Genomic DNA, 15,364 nt, shown 5'->3' with positions numbered 1-15,364 from the left:
CAGATTAGCTTTATACCACCTGTAATTTCAAAACCCCAAATGTGAGATTGCGGAATACCAACTTACAAATATGTGTAATTCATTATGACAATCCCTTTTAAGAATAATAACTTAGGGGTTACTAGTTATAAAAGAGAAAAAAATATTACGAATCACGCGTTATCCCGACATACGGTATGGCAATTTGCTCCCCTACTCCCCCTTCCCTATTGGTCGTTGTTAGCCCCCTTCTATGCCTCGATTTAAAAATAAAACCCACCTACGACCACTAAAAACAGCTAAAAAAGACATTTCGATGGCTGTATAACCAGATGCAATTAGAACCATTTAGGTTTTTACTACTAATATAGCTAGTGGTAAACATAATTTTTTCTTAGTGACTGCCTTTCAAAACAGTTGAAAATGTAAATTGTATTATAAACTCATTGAAACTAAATGAATATTTTCATTTTCGAATTGTTGTGTTAAAAATTATTGTATTGTGTGTCCTTTGCTTTTGTGTTAGAGAATACATTCTTCAACTAGAGAGAAATTCAAAACTTAGCGTAAATAGTGGCGTTTGAACACAGTAGAAGCTACCCTTATACCTAGGATTTTTTTTTAACTTTAGCGTTGCTGTTTTCCGTTATTTGAAAAACTTCGTTATTTATACAGGTATATTTGATATCTTTCGGGTATGAAAGTTATATTTAATACCATCTTAAATATAAAAGGAGCTGCCGTCTCTTTTAATCGCCCCCCTCCCCTCTGTTGAGCATAGTTTAGCTTTGGGCAACAAATACTTCGATGATAAAATGTTTCATTGAATTTTATTTACTTTACAAGACCAAACAGGATTATCCGAGAACCGAAAAGAGGTCTCGCCCCTTCAAACCTAAACGGCAAATTCAAAGAAATATCGTAATCAACAAAAGAAAAATAGACATTTTATCCACAAGAAGAATAGATCTGTTATACTTTCGGCTCTCATGTTGAAGCCCAAGCATATTCTTTTAATGAAAGGGGTGCTAGAGGGTAAATATGGACCTGAAGGAAAGGTCAAAAATTTGTACCTTTTCATAATTTTTGGACTTTGATCTCTTAAACTAAGAAAGATGGATTCGGGGAGTTCTTCTATTGTTCGGGGAGTGCTGAGTTGGGCTCTATGGGGGTGGGGGAGGGGATTAATGAGCTAGGATTTGACGAAAGACCAGAAATGACCTTTATTAAGGATGCAAATGATTGCTTAGCGGAAGGTTGGGGTATTTAGTTTGGGACCGAATTTTTGAAAGGATCGTAGATTGACCTGGAATAGAACCGGCATAATTTCGCACAACTACAAAAAAAAATAAAATTGCTTACTAGTTACACTGTCTGTGCCAGTGGAGTTATGATGTGGGAGGCTTCAGGTCCTCATCTTTTTCAATAAAAACCTTATTTTATTCAAACCGTGTCAAATCAAAGTTCTGTTTCATATCTTTTTTTTTTCCCATACGGTACTATTGTATCATATCTTTCCATTTAATTTACTTGTTTACCGTCTTTTTCTCCTCCCTAGAAGAATTTATGCCCAAGCTTCTTCTTTCTCACTCCCATCAATATATACAAAATACTTCATTCTTGACCCACATCCAAAATTTAGCTGTTTCTTTTTTGTTTTATTGTTTTTTTCTTCTTCTTTTTTTGCTCCTTCCCCTAAAATCCACAAACGTAGGGCTAAATTAGATGACAAATGTTGGAATAAAGTATATATTTCAATCAACACTTTGGTTATTCTGGATTTTTGTCTAGTCGTTAAAGTAGGACAATCTAACAATCAGCTTATTATAACTGCAGGGCCGTTCCTGGAGGTGGGTGGTGCCTGGGGTAAGATTGATCTTTGCTCCCTCCCCCCAATAAAGACATAAATGTCATCTAAAAATGGCTGGCACAGTTGTCGCCAATAAATCTTTGCTGCGGTGCCCTACCAGCCACGGCCACCAAGATTGATTCCCCCCTCCCTCTCTTTAAACGAGCCTACATAACCGTGAATATACTTTTTTGGAGTTTCCAACTTACATTCATCTGATTCTAGTAATTAGTGACCTTTTTCTTTTAAATTGTTCCGTTTATGAACTTAGGCCTAAGTCATGTAATTAAAATTCTGATCATTTTAAACTTTAAACAAGAAAAGCATTATTCCCATTCCCTAATGAGTAGTTTGTTGTGGTTAACAGAATGAATTTATAGTGTGTAATCGTGACGGCGTTCAAGTATGTGCATGTATATTCACAAACTTTATGTGTTAACTTGTTCACTAGACATCTATTTTTAAGGAGGAATAGTTTCTAGTTTGGTAAAATTTGTCATTAAAATCACAGAGGCAAATAATCCATCTTCTTTAACAAAAGAAAGAACAATAGAAGATTGGCTTGATGTCTTAGAATCCGTGTTCCCCAGCAGTTCGGCCCTACTTTGACAAAAATTGATGGCTTATCGCATAAAATGCCGGAAAACAACCTTTTTTATGTTGGTGCCATCTATTTTCTTACGGACAAATGGAACTATTTATTGCGATTCTGGTTCAATTGAACCTTTTCCAATATTCTACGACCACTGGTTTAATATGATAATCCCTGAGGAAAAGATTGAAGAAAGTGACACATCAGTGCAACCCATGGAAAAATATGAGTTTCCTTGTTCAAGATGAGTGACGTAAGTTTAGTGTTTTTGTCAATGATGATTCCAATGGTGTATTTCGTCTTTCAATTTGATGTGATTTTTTAGGAAATTCGGGCTCTTTTTTTTGAATTCTGAAAAGCTTGCTTCGATGATTCTATTTTTTTTCAAATCTGGAAAACAGTTTGTGTTTCTGAATCAGCATCTACAGAAAACTGTTTCTCACTCGACAGTTTCTTAGAAAAGGCGCTTTTATTATGTCTGTTACTTTGGATTTGATTCGCTCTGTAGTAGACTGCAGTCACTGCTGTGCTCATGGTATTCATCAGGGTTATCTCATAGATAAGGGACGCTACTCTGTCCCTCAATCCCTGTTTTTACACTAACATTTAAAATTTGTGCAGCAATGCTTTGAATGTCAAAGGCCTCTCTTAGAGTTACTTTTCTTATGCAATACAATAAAACAACGGAAGTTACGATTGGATCGCTACTTGCTCAATCCCCAATCCTTACGGGGTTTTTTTTTCTCAAGAAGCTCGAGAACGATTAACATTGAGTTAGAGTTTAGAATATGATGGGTTCTTTATTTGTGTGTTTTTTATAGTCTGTTATTGATATAAGTAAAAACCCTCCAAAGCCAAACCGCTCCACGTGTACAGAAATTAGGAGCAGCTCTTTTGAATCCATTGATTTTTAAAGAGGTTCTTGAAATTTAGAAAACTTTGTAAAAAAAACAGCTTTTTGAGGCTTTGGACCATCCTAAAGTGGCGTAATGTTGTCAACATTCTGAGGGGGAGGAGGGGGGGGGCAAAATTGGAGCCAGTTTTCTTAAATCAAGTGAAAACTGAAAAATGATCTATTAATTGCAATAAAGGCAAAGATGTACTAAAGAAAACTGACCTGTTTCTTTAGATACTTAAATTAGGCAGGCTTATCTTAGTTTCGACAAAATATTTTGCAGGAAAAAATTTTTAACTGTGGGATGGGGGAGCTAACCGAGGTCTGGGGGAGGGGCAAACTTGGGTCTTGAGGGGGCAGTCCCCTCCCCCCACTGTCCCATAACAAATTACGTCCTTGCACTCCTACCCCAATAAAATATCAAAGATAAGACTGCAATTATCCAATATTCCTTTTATAAATCATTTAAATCTCAAATGTATTTGACCTGTCAAACCACAAAAAGAACTTTTAAAATAAGCCCTCGGCTGTATATTACACACATAGTCCAAGTATATTTATCTAAGTGAAGAAAAGATGGAAGTAAATTTCCCTCCATATTTATCTAAATAATACTCTCATGGGGGATTTTGACTTAAAAATACACTTTCGGAGGCTTCAGTTAGCCCCCCTCCTCCAGAAAAAAAATATTTCTGCCCAAGTGCCTGTTACGTAACAATGCATTATAATACAAGTATAATTATTGCTGCATAAACGGTCTATAATAGACCGTTTATGCAGCGTTTATAATAGACCTATAATAGACCGTTTATACATTTTCAAAGCTGAGACCTGTGTAATAGTAGGGCCTCTATATAAATAATATATGATAGTTTTCAAAAAATTGTCTTTCTTATGATTCTTGCTCTATAATGTTTCGGCCCTATTAAGATAAAAATTACTGTTTTGCGGAACAAAATTTTCTAATGGCACTTTTTTGCGGAGCGATCTGTTTTGTTACTTACAAATAGCACTAGAACTTTTATTTTCCGTTCTAATAGGCCAAGGCCCTGTCCAGTTTTTTTTCGATTACTGGCTTGATATTATTCCCTATACAATAGCTGGTTCAGTTTATCTCTTGGAGGAAGAAGCTATTAAGAATATAGCTATTAAGAAGAAGCTAATCAGAATATTTCTGTATTTTATTAACGGGTGCCAATCGAGTGACTCCTTATCCATGTTTTTAGTTATAAAATAATCCGTCTCTTAAATGCAATTTCTTTCATGTGTTTTAGTCTGTTTATGCTTTGCCTAGAACATTTTGCTATTGATATTAGAGAGTTTTGAAGTGACAGCTATAGCTAAACTGCCGGATAGTTTATGCTTAAGTTAATAGACTTCAAACTCTATTTTTCAAAATTATGACTGTGATATGCTCATTGTAATAATGGTTGTTTGTTTGATTTTCCTTTAGTTTTACCACCTGAAAAAGCAGTGTAGCTACAAAAAAACTAACAGTAGACCTAATTGATAAATTTGTATTTAACTCATCAAATCTGTACTGATTTAAAGTTTTGAAAATTTTGTTTTGATATCTTAGATTTGATTTATATTTCAGACGAGTGAAACAGACGAGTCTTATACTCTGTCTTTGGAAACAAATGCAGATAAAAGTGTTGTTGCCATCGTTGCACCGACAGTATATGGAGCAAGACATGGACTAGAAACTCTTTCTCAGCTTATAATATATGATCCTGAGGTTTCAGCATTTTTAGTGAATGCCCAGGTAAATTTCGTTGACTCGTTATAAACCTTTTAGACACCCATTATATACGTAAGTATGAGTTAAGAAATTACACTTAGAAGCTAGGTTTTGACACCGTGAAAGGTTTTTTTTATCCATGAAACCACTTTATTTACTTTCAAATTCAAGCAGATATTCTCTAAATAATAAAATTAATGTAAGTTATAGACTAACATTTTCAGCTATTAAAGACGTTTTATTTTTCCTGTTATTGGAACCAAAAAATCAACTATTTGGAGCTTGAATCAGACCTTTATCACCCTTCTTGATCAGTCTGGATCACCCTTCTTGATCAGTCTGGATCACCCAACCAAAATGGTGCATTTGCATATGACGTCATGCAGAAAACAGACCTGGATTTGTTGACAGGCTAAATAGACCCAATCTTCATGGTTGCGACTGGTAAGCCTCATAACTGAAGAAACTAGTTAAAAGAAGTTTATTTTACTGTTAATATTATAGTTCCTAGAACAAATTAACTGAAAAAAAAAGAAAACTGTTTTTAAAAAGATATGTGCCGTAAATTATGGTTTGAAAATATATGTTTTCTAAAATAGTATTATATTCTATGGACATATCTTCTTTAAAATTTGTCTGCCTAACTTGCGTAGATGTAGAATTGCGATCAAAAGTAATTATTGAAATCCAAAAACCAATAGAATATTGTATATGTATTGCATTACATACTGCCATGAAAGTATAAATACAATGTATTATACATTCTATGTTAAAACATGCCAACTTTAAATTAGTAATAAAATCCACAGACGAGTCTTGGACTGAAATTCATAGTGCCTGGGCCAACAAGCAGATAAATTGGCCCCTGTACTACACTTGGTTTCACAAAAAAAAAAAAACAATAAGGTTTTTAGCATCACTGACGCCCTGCTTTGGTGACTGCTTCAAATGCAACATTTCGATTTTGGTACTAGCATTTTATTTATTTTGTTTTCTATTCATTGAACATAGAATTAACAAACAAAAAATCACTAACGTTACCGAGAATCTTGGTAACTATTTTCAATATTTCCAATTTGCGCATTTTTTTTTACATTAACTACACAGAGATAGAAGGCTTCTTAAGAGGCGGACGAGTTTTTGCACTAATGACGTCAATATATGTAGTACTAATGACGTTTTTCCTGGCCAACTGTCATTTTTAACCTTAACCCAACCCAAGAAAATTGCTTTTGCTTTGAGTTACACTTTCTCATTAATGCTGGATCAGGACGGAAGAATCGTCTTATTTACTTTTCTGACTTGCAAAATACGTACGTAAAATCCTACATCAGAATCACAAAGCAGTCCATGAGTAACTAGATAGATCTTCTTCAAAATTTAGTAGCAAAATCAGCCGCTTTTTTAACATTACATGACTAAAGTATCTATTGGCTCGATAAAATTTGTATTAATGAGTCTAAATCTAAAGCAATATTTTTCTAGGCTCTTATCAATGACAATCCAGTTTACTCACATCGAGGTTTAAGTATGGATACCTCAAGGAACTATCTTCCTCTACCAGCTCTGAAAAGAATAATAGATGGACTTTCTTACAACAAGTTGAACGTTTTTCATTGGCACATTACAGATACAAACGCTTATCCTTTGGTTTCAAGTCGAGTTCCGCAGCTGACTTTGTACGGCGCATATACCTCTAGCCATGTTTACTCTCCAGACGATATAAGGGTAATTAAACTTTCAATCATCAAAAGGCATTTGACCCAAAAATATTCCCAAAACGGGATTTACAAGGTGCCTATTTTATGATTACATCTAGATGCATTTCATAACTAAACAAGATAAATCACATTTAAAATTAGATAAATTAGCAAATATCAATCATAAAGACAACTTATCTTTCCGTATCCCTCGGCGTTAGAGAACTACTATATGCAGTTAGTGGTAGTTACTGAATTTTTTCAGAAGTAAGACGAGGAAAAATATGCTACATGCTTCTTATGCATCGATATACTTTAATACTTTAAAATATGTTTAAATATAATATATTTAATATATGAAATCTATTTTAAAATATAATCATAGGATACGTCCTATAGGTCTTTGGGTAGGGGGTTTTCTTGTCAAACATTCAAAGTTTCTTTAGAAAAATTACTAATATTAATTGTTAATACTTTTTTACTTTTGTAAATACAGATAAAAAAGGTGGCATGTAAAGTAAATTTCGTTTTGGCATTTTTAATAGTTTTCTGTAGATATAACGGTCAATGTATTCAGTAACTGACATAGGATAAGGTTGTATAAGTACATGAATCCTTTGTGTAAGTTTTTTTTTATAAATATACTATTATCCAAGATTTGTCATTTACTAGGTTGCAGGTACATCTGCAACCACGATAGTAATCAATTCAACGTTTTTGAATTAATGCAGGTTTTGATTTTGGCTCACCGTACATGAATAATTAAAACAAAATTTGAATATTAATTTTACTTTTATTTGGTTAAATGGCTTTCTCGAAACCTGTTTAATTTTATTTACGAACGTTTTTATTAGTAATAAATATACGTAACTTACAAAGTAACTTACGTAACGAACTTCTATATTCATATATTTTTAATACGTATATTAGGGTTTTCTCCCCCTAGTCATTACCTTGCTCTTTAAGCTAAAGTTCGAATTTTGTTCCAATTCTTTAAAAATTACCCCTTAATCACAAATGCCGTTAATTGGAATAAATAGCTCTTATGAAAGTACTAAATAATCTTTGGGTTAAAGAGCGAGATATTGACTAGGGGGTGAACCCAATCATATACGTAATGTTTTCTGTCGTTTTAAGTTTTGATGTTGCTGCTTACTTTCAGTTAAAAAACTTGTTTTTTTATATATAATTTCTGATCTTTTTTTGAATAATGCTGGGAAATCCGGCGCCCCCTTTATAGGAATGTCCCTTCCCCCATGAAAACTTCCTTCATGGAAAGGACCTCCCACATAACCCCCGACCCACTCCTCACCCCCACTACCAGAAAAAATCCCTCCTGAAAACGTCTGTATACTTCCCAATAACCAATACTATATGTTAACATTTGGTAAAGTTGATAACTTTCAGCCCTCCCCCCGGGGACTTCGGGGGAGTAAGTCATCCTAAAAGATATAGTTATCATATTTTCGACCATGCTGAACAAAATGGCTGTCTCAAAATTTTGATCGGGTGAATTTGGGGAAAAAATGAGCGTGGGAGGGTGCCTACTTACCCTCCAATTTTCTTGGTCCCGTAAAAAGGACACTAGAACTTTTAATTTCCGTTTGAATGAGCCCTCCCACGATATTCTAGGACCACTGGGCCGATACGATCACCCCTAGGAAGAAAAAAAACACGCATCTGTGATGTTTCTTCTGGCAAAAAATCCAAAATTCCTCATTTTTGTAGATAGGAGCTTGAAACCTCTGCAGTAGGGTTCTCTGATACGCTGAATATGATGGTGTGATTTTCATTAAGGTGCTATAATTTTTAGGGGGTCTTTCCCCCTTTTTTCGAAAATTGGCAAAATGTTCTCAGGCGCGTAACTTTTGATAGGTAGGACTAAACTTGATGAAAATCATATATTTGAAATCAACATTAAAATCTGATTCTTTTGATGTATGTATTGGTATCAAAATTCCGTTTTCTACACTTTCGGTTACCATTGACCCGGGTCACTCCTTACTTACAGTTCGTTACCACGAACTGTTTGATATATTTTAACTGGCAAATTTATACATATTCGTATAATTTTACTAAGAACAAATTGAAAACATGTCTTGATTCCTTTTTTTTATGCTATTTTCAAATTCAATAATATTTTCAAGGGCAAATGTTATTTATAGGCAAGAGTGTAGCCTATCCATGGGGAAGGGGGAAGGAGGTTTGAAACCTCCCGCCCCCCAAATGTCTGTCTGACTCGTGTAAACGATTAAAAATCCATATAAAAAAATTGTTGAGTTTAATCTTTTTTTTATAAAAAGAAATCCAGGGTTTTTCTGGAGCATTTTTAGGAGGGAGGAGGAGGAATTGTCCTGGGTTTCTTTGGCTAAAGACCTTATCATTGGGTTATTTTTTGTGGGAGAGTGGGTTTTTGGAAATAATCTACGGAAAACATTTAGTACATGTTTTATATCTTGTCAATTTGACACGTTGGGATATTTTTAAGAAGAGAATTTTACACGGAGACAAAATTATCTGAAAGGAACTATCTGTTGAGGAAATTTAATTTTTTTACATGATTTTGGAAAGGCAGATTTCTCGGTATTGTTTGAAAAACGATCAGAAATTATACTAGTTCAACTAGTATAACTACTATATATATATATATAGGAGAAACGCTAAAACCTCAAACGAGCAGAAATTAGTCCGTATATGAAAGGGGCTGCCCCCTCTTCAATACCCTGCTCTTTATGCTAAAGTTTGACTTTCTGTCCCAAATCTTTAAGAACGACTCCCGGAAAACAAGGGTCGTTAGTTAGAATAGGAAGCTTTATAAAGTAGTAAGAACTTTAGCGCGAAGAGAGGTGCAATGAGGAGATGACAGTCCCTTTCATGTACGGAACAATTTCTGTTCGTTTTAAGTTTTAACATTGCCCCTAACTTTCAGTTGAAAAAACTTGTTTCTGAATTAAATAAATAATATACAAGCCGAAGGAAATGTATGATACATGCTTCATACGTGTAAAAATACTTTATACTTTAAAATATATTTCTATACACTTCACGACTATAAAATCCTTGAAAATGGTTCATCTTTGCTTCATTTGGTAACCATATCCATTTTTAAAAGTACTCTTTTTTTCTAGATACAATAACTTGAATCAGTGGTATCAGTTTTGGAGGGGAGTATTTTATTCCCAAGACCCCCCCCCCCCTAGATTTTGAAAAGAACATTTTCGGTAATTGTATTGAAATTTTTTTTTTTTTACTCTCATTGAAAAATTAAATATAACAAAATTGCCCCCCCCCCCCGCTTTACTTTTTCCCTCCCCTTTATATGTTTATAAATTAATGTCAGTGCATTAATGTGCTTTTTCTGCGTCTTTCATTAACAAATTTGATAATTCTCAAGTTAAACATGCTTAAGAAAGTATAAGGCAACCGTATGCAGAAGACCGTGTACATCTTCTAAAAGATTATAGCTGAATTATTGTGAAATATTTAATTTACATTTTTCTGGTTTCTTCTGCAACTTTTCAAATAAAATATCTGCCCCCCCCCCCTGGAAAATTTTTTTCGGGTGCCCTTTTAATTTATGATTTCGCTCCTTACTTTCAGTTGAAAAAAGCTTGTTTTTTATTTAATTTCTGATCGTTTTAAGAAACGCCGGGATATCCGGCACCCCCTCAATGAAAAGCACCTCTTCAATGAAAAAAATCCTTCTCCCCACGAACAATCCCTCCATGAAAAATTTTTCCAGAGTAAAATATCCCTCGTGCCATGAAAATTTCTCTTAGACAGTTTCCTTCTAACTGGAAAATTTCCCCGAAAAATTTCTTGCGAACGTTCTCGGTGAAAACTTATTTTTAATGCACTTTCATCTGAAAAGAATATTTTAAATCATGCCGGAAGCTCACTCCTCCGTGGAAAAATTTTCCCGTAAATAAACCGCCCCCCCACTAAAAAGTTGCCCCCACAGAAAATTCCCTCTGGGGAATTTGTCCTGTAGAAAACTCCCCTATGGCGGATTTCTCCCGTGAAAAATCTCTCCTCCAACAGAAAGATACTCTAGACAACTCCAATAGGCGAAATTTTCCCCTGGGTAATTCCCCTTAACATCTCCACATCTAAAATTGACTCTGCATGGAGAAAGTAAGACTAATAAAACGAAATTCGTATAAGGATTCTGGCAAATTCAGGAATTCTCCCCAGTATAAAATTTCCTCTGGAAAGTTCACCCCCCCGGAAACTTCCCTTCTCATGCAAATGTCTCCCCGTGGAAAATCCCCCAAGCATCAAATCCCCCCCCCCACCTGAAAAATGTATGTATACTTCCCGATAACAAATACTATACGTAAACAATGGGCAAAATTTTTAACTTAAAGACCTTTACCCTGGGACCGTGGGGGGGTCATATTATCTCCAAAGTCCTAATTATTGGGCCTTTCAGTTATGCTGAACAAAATGGCTATCTCAAAATTTTTATTGGATGACTTTGAGGAAAAGGGGAGTGAGAGGGCGGCTAGTTGCCCTTCAATCTCATTGGTTACTTAAAAAGGCCACCAGAACTATTACTATTCGGGCAAATGGGCCCTTACCTGATATTCTATTACTATTGGTTCGATGCGATCACCCCTGTGGAAAACAAATAAAAAATAAAACAAATAAATACGCATCCATTATCTTTCTTTTGGAAAAAAATACAAAATTACACACTTTCGCAGATGGGAGCTTGAAACGTCTGAAACAGGGTTCTCAGATACCTCGAATCTGATAATGTGATTTTCATTAAGATCCCTTGACTTTTAGGGGGTGTTTCTCCCCTTTTCGAAAACCGCAAATTTTCTCAGGCGCGTAGCTTTTGGTTCATTAAACTTAATGAATCTTATATGTTCGAGTCAGCATAACCAGTCGATTCTTTTGGTATGTTTATTGATATCAAAATTCTGTTTTTTGGAGTTTCGGTTACTATTGAGCCGTTTCGCTCCTAACGTATCAAACAGTTAGTTACCACGAACTGTTTGATACGTCTAACCTTCCTGCTTCTTCTGATTAAAATGCATTTTTTGAAAATTTTTCTGTAATTATATAACACTATTCACTCATTCACGCAAATAGGGCTTTCAGACTTTCGTCCATGAAGACAGTCTATTTTATGTCTTTGGAAACTTGAAAGTTTTTTTTATTAAAACCTAAGGTAGTTTTACTTTATTAATTTTCCCGTGCTGACCGTGCTGACCTATACATGATAAATAATCTAAGTATAAATGTACTTTAATCTAACTGTTTTTATGGAATTTACGCTGCTAAATAACATTGACTTGCTACGATTACCGTGCTGACCTATACATGATAAATACTGATTATTAATTTGCAAATTCTCTTAAATGCTTAGTAAGAGAGCAATGTAAATATATTGAAGTCTTGTCCAGTAGGAATATATTTTTTTGCTAGCAAATCTTTATTGCATCAACATAACAAGATAGCCAAATATACGTTTTCTCATGTTACTAAAATCATCTCTAAAATCAATAGAGATCCTTTCAAGGAAAAGCCTAGAGTTGAAACTAGCTGATTTTCTGGAAGGGACAAATTCTTATAAAATGTTGATATATTTTTCTCATTCAGTAGGATACCAATCTTCCGGTGAACACAGTATTTTTTACCATACAGCAGAAGAAATTCAAAAAATTAACATTAAGCGGTGAATTATTTCAAGTATCTGTCTCATAAATACCAGTTATAGACAAGCTAATTCCCGTAAAAATTAATATTGTGCTTCAAATCGTCTAAGTTGTTATGAAACCGTAGTTGGGATATGTAATTTTACTTTTATAAGCAGACGGATTCTTTGGCTTATTGTGCCAACAAAACTTCTCAGGAGGCAATTGGTCGCTTTCCCCCTAGTTATGCCAGTGAGGTGAAAGAGGTCAGATATTTGGGTGGAGGTGCAATTTTTAAAATAGTAGGTTACTGGAAGGTGGTTCTAATTTTGTAAAAAAAAATCCTAAAATCAACCTTTGTGCTAAGAAAAGCATGTTGTTATCTTCTGATGACGACTTGGATGTTCCAACTAAAACTTCTAAGATATCTCTCTGGGTATCCCATTTGAAAAAAGGAATCACAGAAAGTATCAAGTGCAATTTTTGCAAAGTGTCTCTAAAGGCTAAGGGAGTCTCTACCACGACATTTAAATACCATCTTAAAAAGAAGGATATAATTGATGTAATAAAGTATATGCGGCTGGTGCAGTAAATAACATACCCAAGCCAACTCAAAAAAATATATATATCAAGTCAGGCTGCTGCCCTAAAGAAAGCTCCCAATAGCAAAGCAAGTGACACAGACGATAATGAATTAGTGAAATATAGAATAAGAGGAGTAGACATACGACCATTCCTTATTTCTAATCAATCAAAACAAACTTCTCTATGGAAGCTCTGCTACAAAACCCTGTTTAAAGACAAATTGGCACTTTCTGTGTGTGTTAGGCCAGATATGAAACAGCTTATTTAAAATACAACAGGGGGCTTGAAAGCACCATCCTGGGGAACTGTGCATCATCACATAAATGTTGCTGCCAGAAAAAAAGTTAAACAGAAGGCTGGTGAAAATGATTCAGACGGCCTTTCTGTACCTTTTTCTGAAAACTCCAGAAGTGAAGATACTTTATCGGAAGAATCTGATTAGATTGAAGCAGCGTCTACGGAAAAGGGTGGCGAAAGTAATGGAGAAGAATAGTGGGAAGCTGGGAGTCTGTCAGAAAACGAGGTCGCATAATAGGCTATCCGATGACATGTTACACAGCTTATCTGGATGCTTCAACATTTGGAAGGTTTTCACCACAGTTTATAGAATTAGCAGTATGATCATTCCCTATCTCACCCATTATGAAAACCCGGATCGGGGCGTGAGTGCTCTAGAGAACGTTTTTGCAGATATAAACAAAAGCAGCATTAGATCTTTTCGCGGGTAGAAACGCTAGATTTCTCTTGGACGCGAAACTTGGCTTCAACGACGGAACACTAATTTTGAAGAAATTAATTTTAAATTAATTTATTCCAATATATACATGAAAATCGGCAGTTAGTAGTGTAATGTTATTTTTAGATGTTTTTAGGAATTAAAAGTAGGTTTCGAAGTCTCAAGTTGGTTTCAAAGGCATTTTGAGAAAGTTTCTGCCAAAATAGGTGTTCCTGGGTAATTGGACCGCTGATGGCAGATCAAATGAGAGGAGCTGTTTGTACGCGCCGATATAAATATATATATATATATATATATATATATATATATATATATATATATATATATATATATATATATATATATATATATATATATATATATATATATATATATATATATATATATATATATATATCGGCGCGTACAAACAGCTCCTCTCTATTTGATCTGCCGTTAGCGGTCCAATTATCCTGGAACACGTATTTTGGCAGAAACTTTCTCAAAATGCCTTTGAAACCAACTCGAGACTTCGAAACCTACTTGTAATTCCTATAAACATCTGAACTAATTTATATATATATATATATATATATATATATATATATATATATATATATATATATATATATATATATATATATATATATATATATATATATATATATATATATATATATATATATATATATATATATATATATATCACACACACACACTATATATATATATATATATATATATCACACACTATATATCTATCACACACTATACACACACACACACACACACACACACACACACACATACATATATATCACATATATATATATATATATATATATATATATATATATATATATATATATATATATATATATATATATATATATATATATATATATATATATATATATATATATATATATATATATATATATATATATATATATATATATATATATATACACTACGAAAACTTTACGAAAAAGAAATTTTTTTTTTAGAAAATTAAAGGCCATATTAAACTTAAGATCAGTAGAAATAAAATTTTCTGAAAGTTCCCTAAGAATTTTACGAAAAACACTTCTTAACAGACGTTTGGTATTTTCTTGGATAAGGCTATTATGGCAACTTTTACCACAGCAACCAATAATTAGAATCCAAGTCCCAAAATTGGTGTCAATCAAGAACCCTTATCGCTATCTAAATTCACAAAGTGCAATGATTTTCAAACAGAGGTGTTTATTGTTTAAAGTTCAGGAAAGGTCTGCCCATTTCATACGAAAACATTGATTGAAAACGAAACTAGTCTTATCTAGAAAATAAATATCGTAGAAAATAAACATCACGACATGAAAAAAAAGGATAAACCATCCAGTGGCGGATCCAGAGGGGGGGCGAGGGGTGCCCCCCCATAGTAGTCTAAAGTAGAGTAATTTACCTAATTAACGCAAGTTTGCATTAATTAAGCTTGCTCCTAACGTAAGTTTGTCGAATCAACCTATTTTGCGCCCACCCTCCCCCCTAAAAAAATCCTGGATCCGCCCCTGAAACCATCACACCTATTCCACCAGTTATTAGAAGAAGAAAAAATTCCGTATTTTCACAAATTTCATCAACCCCCCCCCCCCTTTTTTATAAAATCCTACATAGGCCGATC

At 34.1% G+C, this 15,364-nt stretch overlaps 1 protein-coding gene across 2 annotated transcripts in view; it reads left to right on the top strand.

The window, feature by feature from the left end:
- Nucleotides 1-15,364, top strand: part of LOC148944361 (chitooligosaccharidolytic beta-N-acetylglucosaminidase-like) — a 178,632-nt gene that overhangs the window by 82,951 nt on the left and 80,317 nt on the right. For both annotated transcript variants that reach the window (XM_089100337.1, XM_089100338.1), the window contains exons 5-6: nucleotides 4,913-5,080; nucleotides 6,542-6,784. In XM_089100337.1, the coding sequence (XP_088956463.1) occupies nucleotides 4,913-5,080; nucleotides 6,542-6,784 (411 nt within the window). The remainder of the gene's footprint in view (nucleotides 1-4,912; nucleotides 5,081-6,541; nucleotides 6,785-15,364) is intronic.

Source organism: Artemia sp. Qi Xiang Cuo, chromosome 14 (assembly GCF_049724085.1).
Source record: "Artemia sp. Qi Xiang Cuo chromosome 14, ASM4972408v1, whole genome shotgun sequence".
Taxonomy (NCBI): domain Eukaryota; kingdom Metazoa; phylum Arthropoda; class Branchiopoda; order Anostraca; family Artemiidae; genus Artemia; species Artemia sp. Qi Xiang Cuo.
The sequence above is the reverse complement of the archived record's forward strand: the minus strand, read 5'-3'. Positions and strand labels throughout refer to the sequence as shown.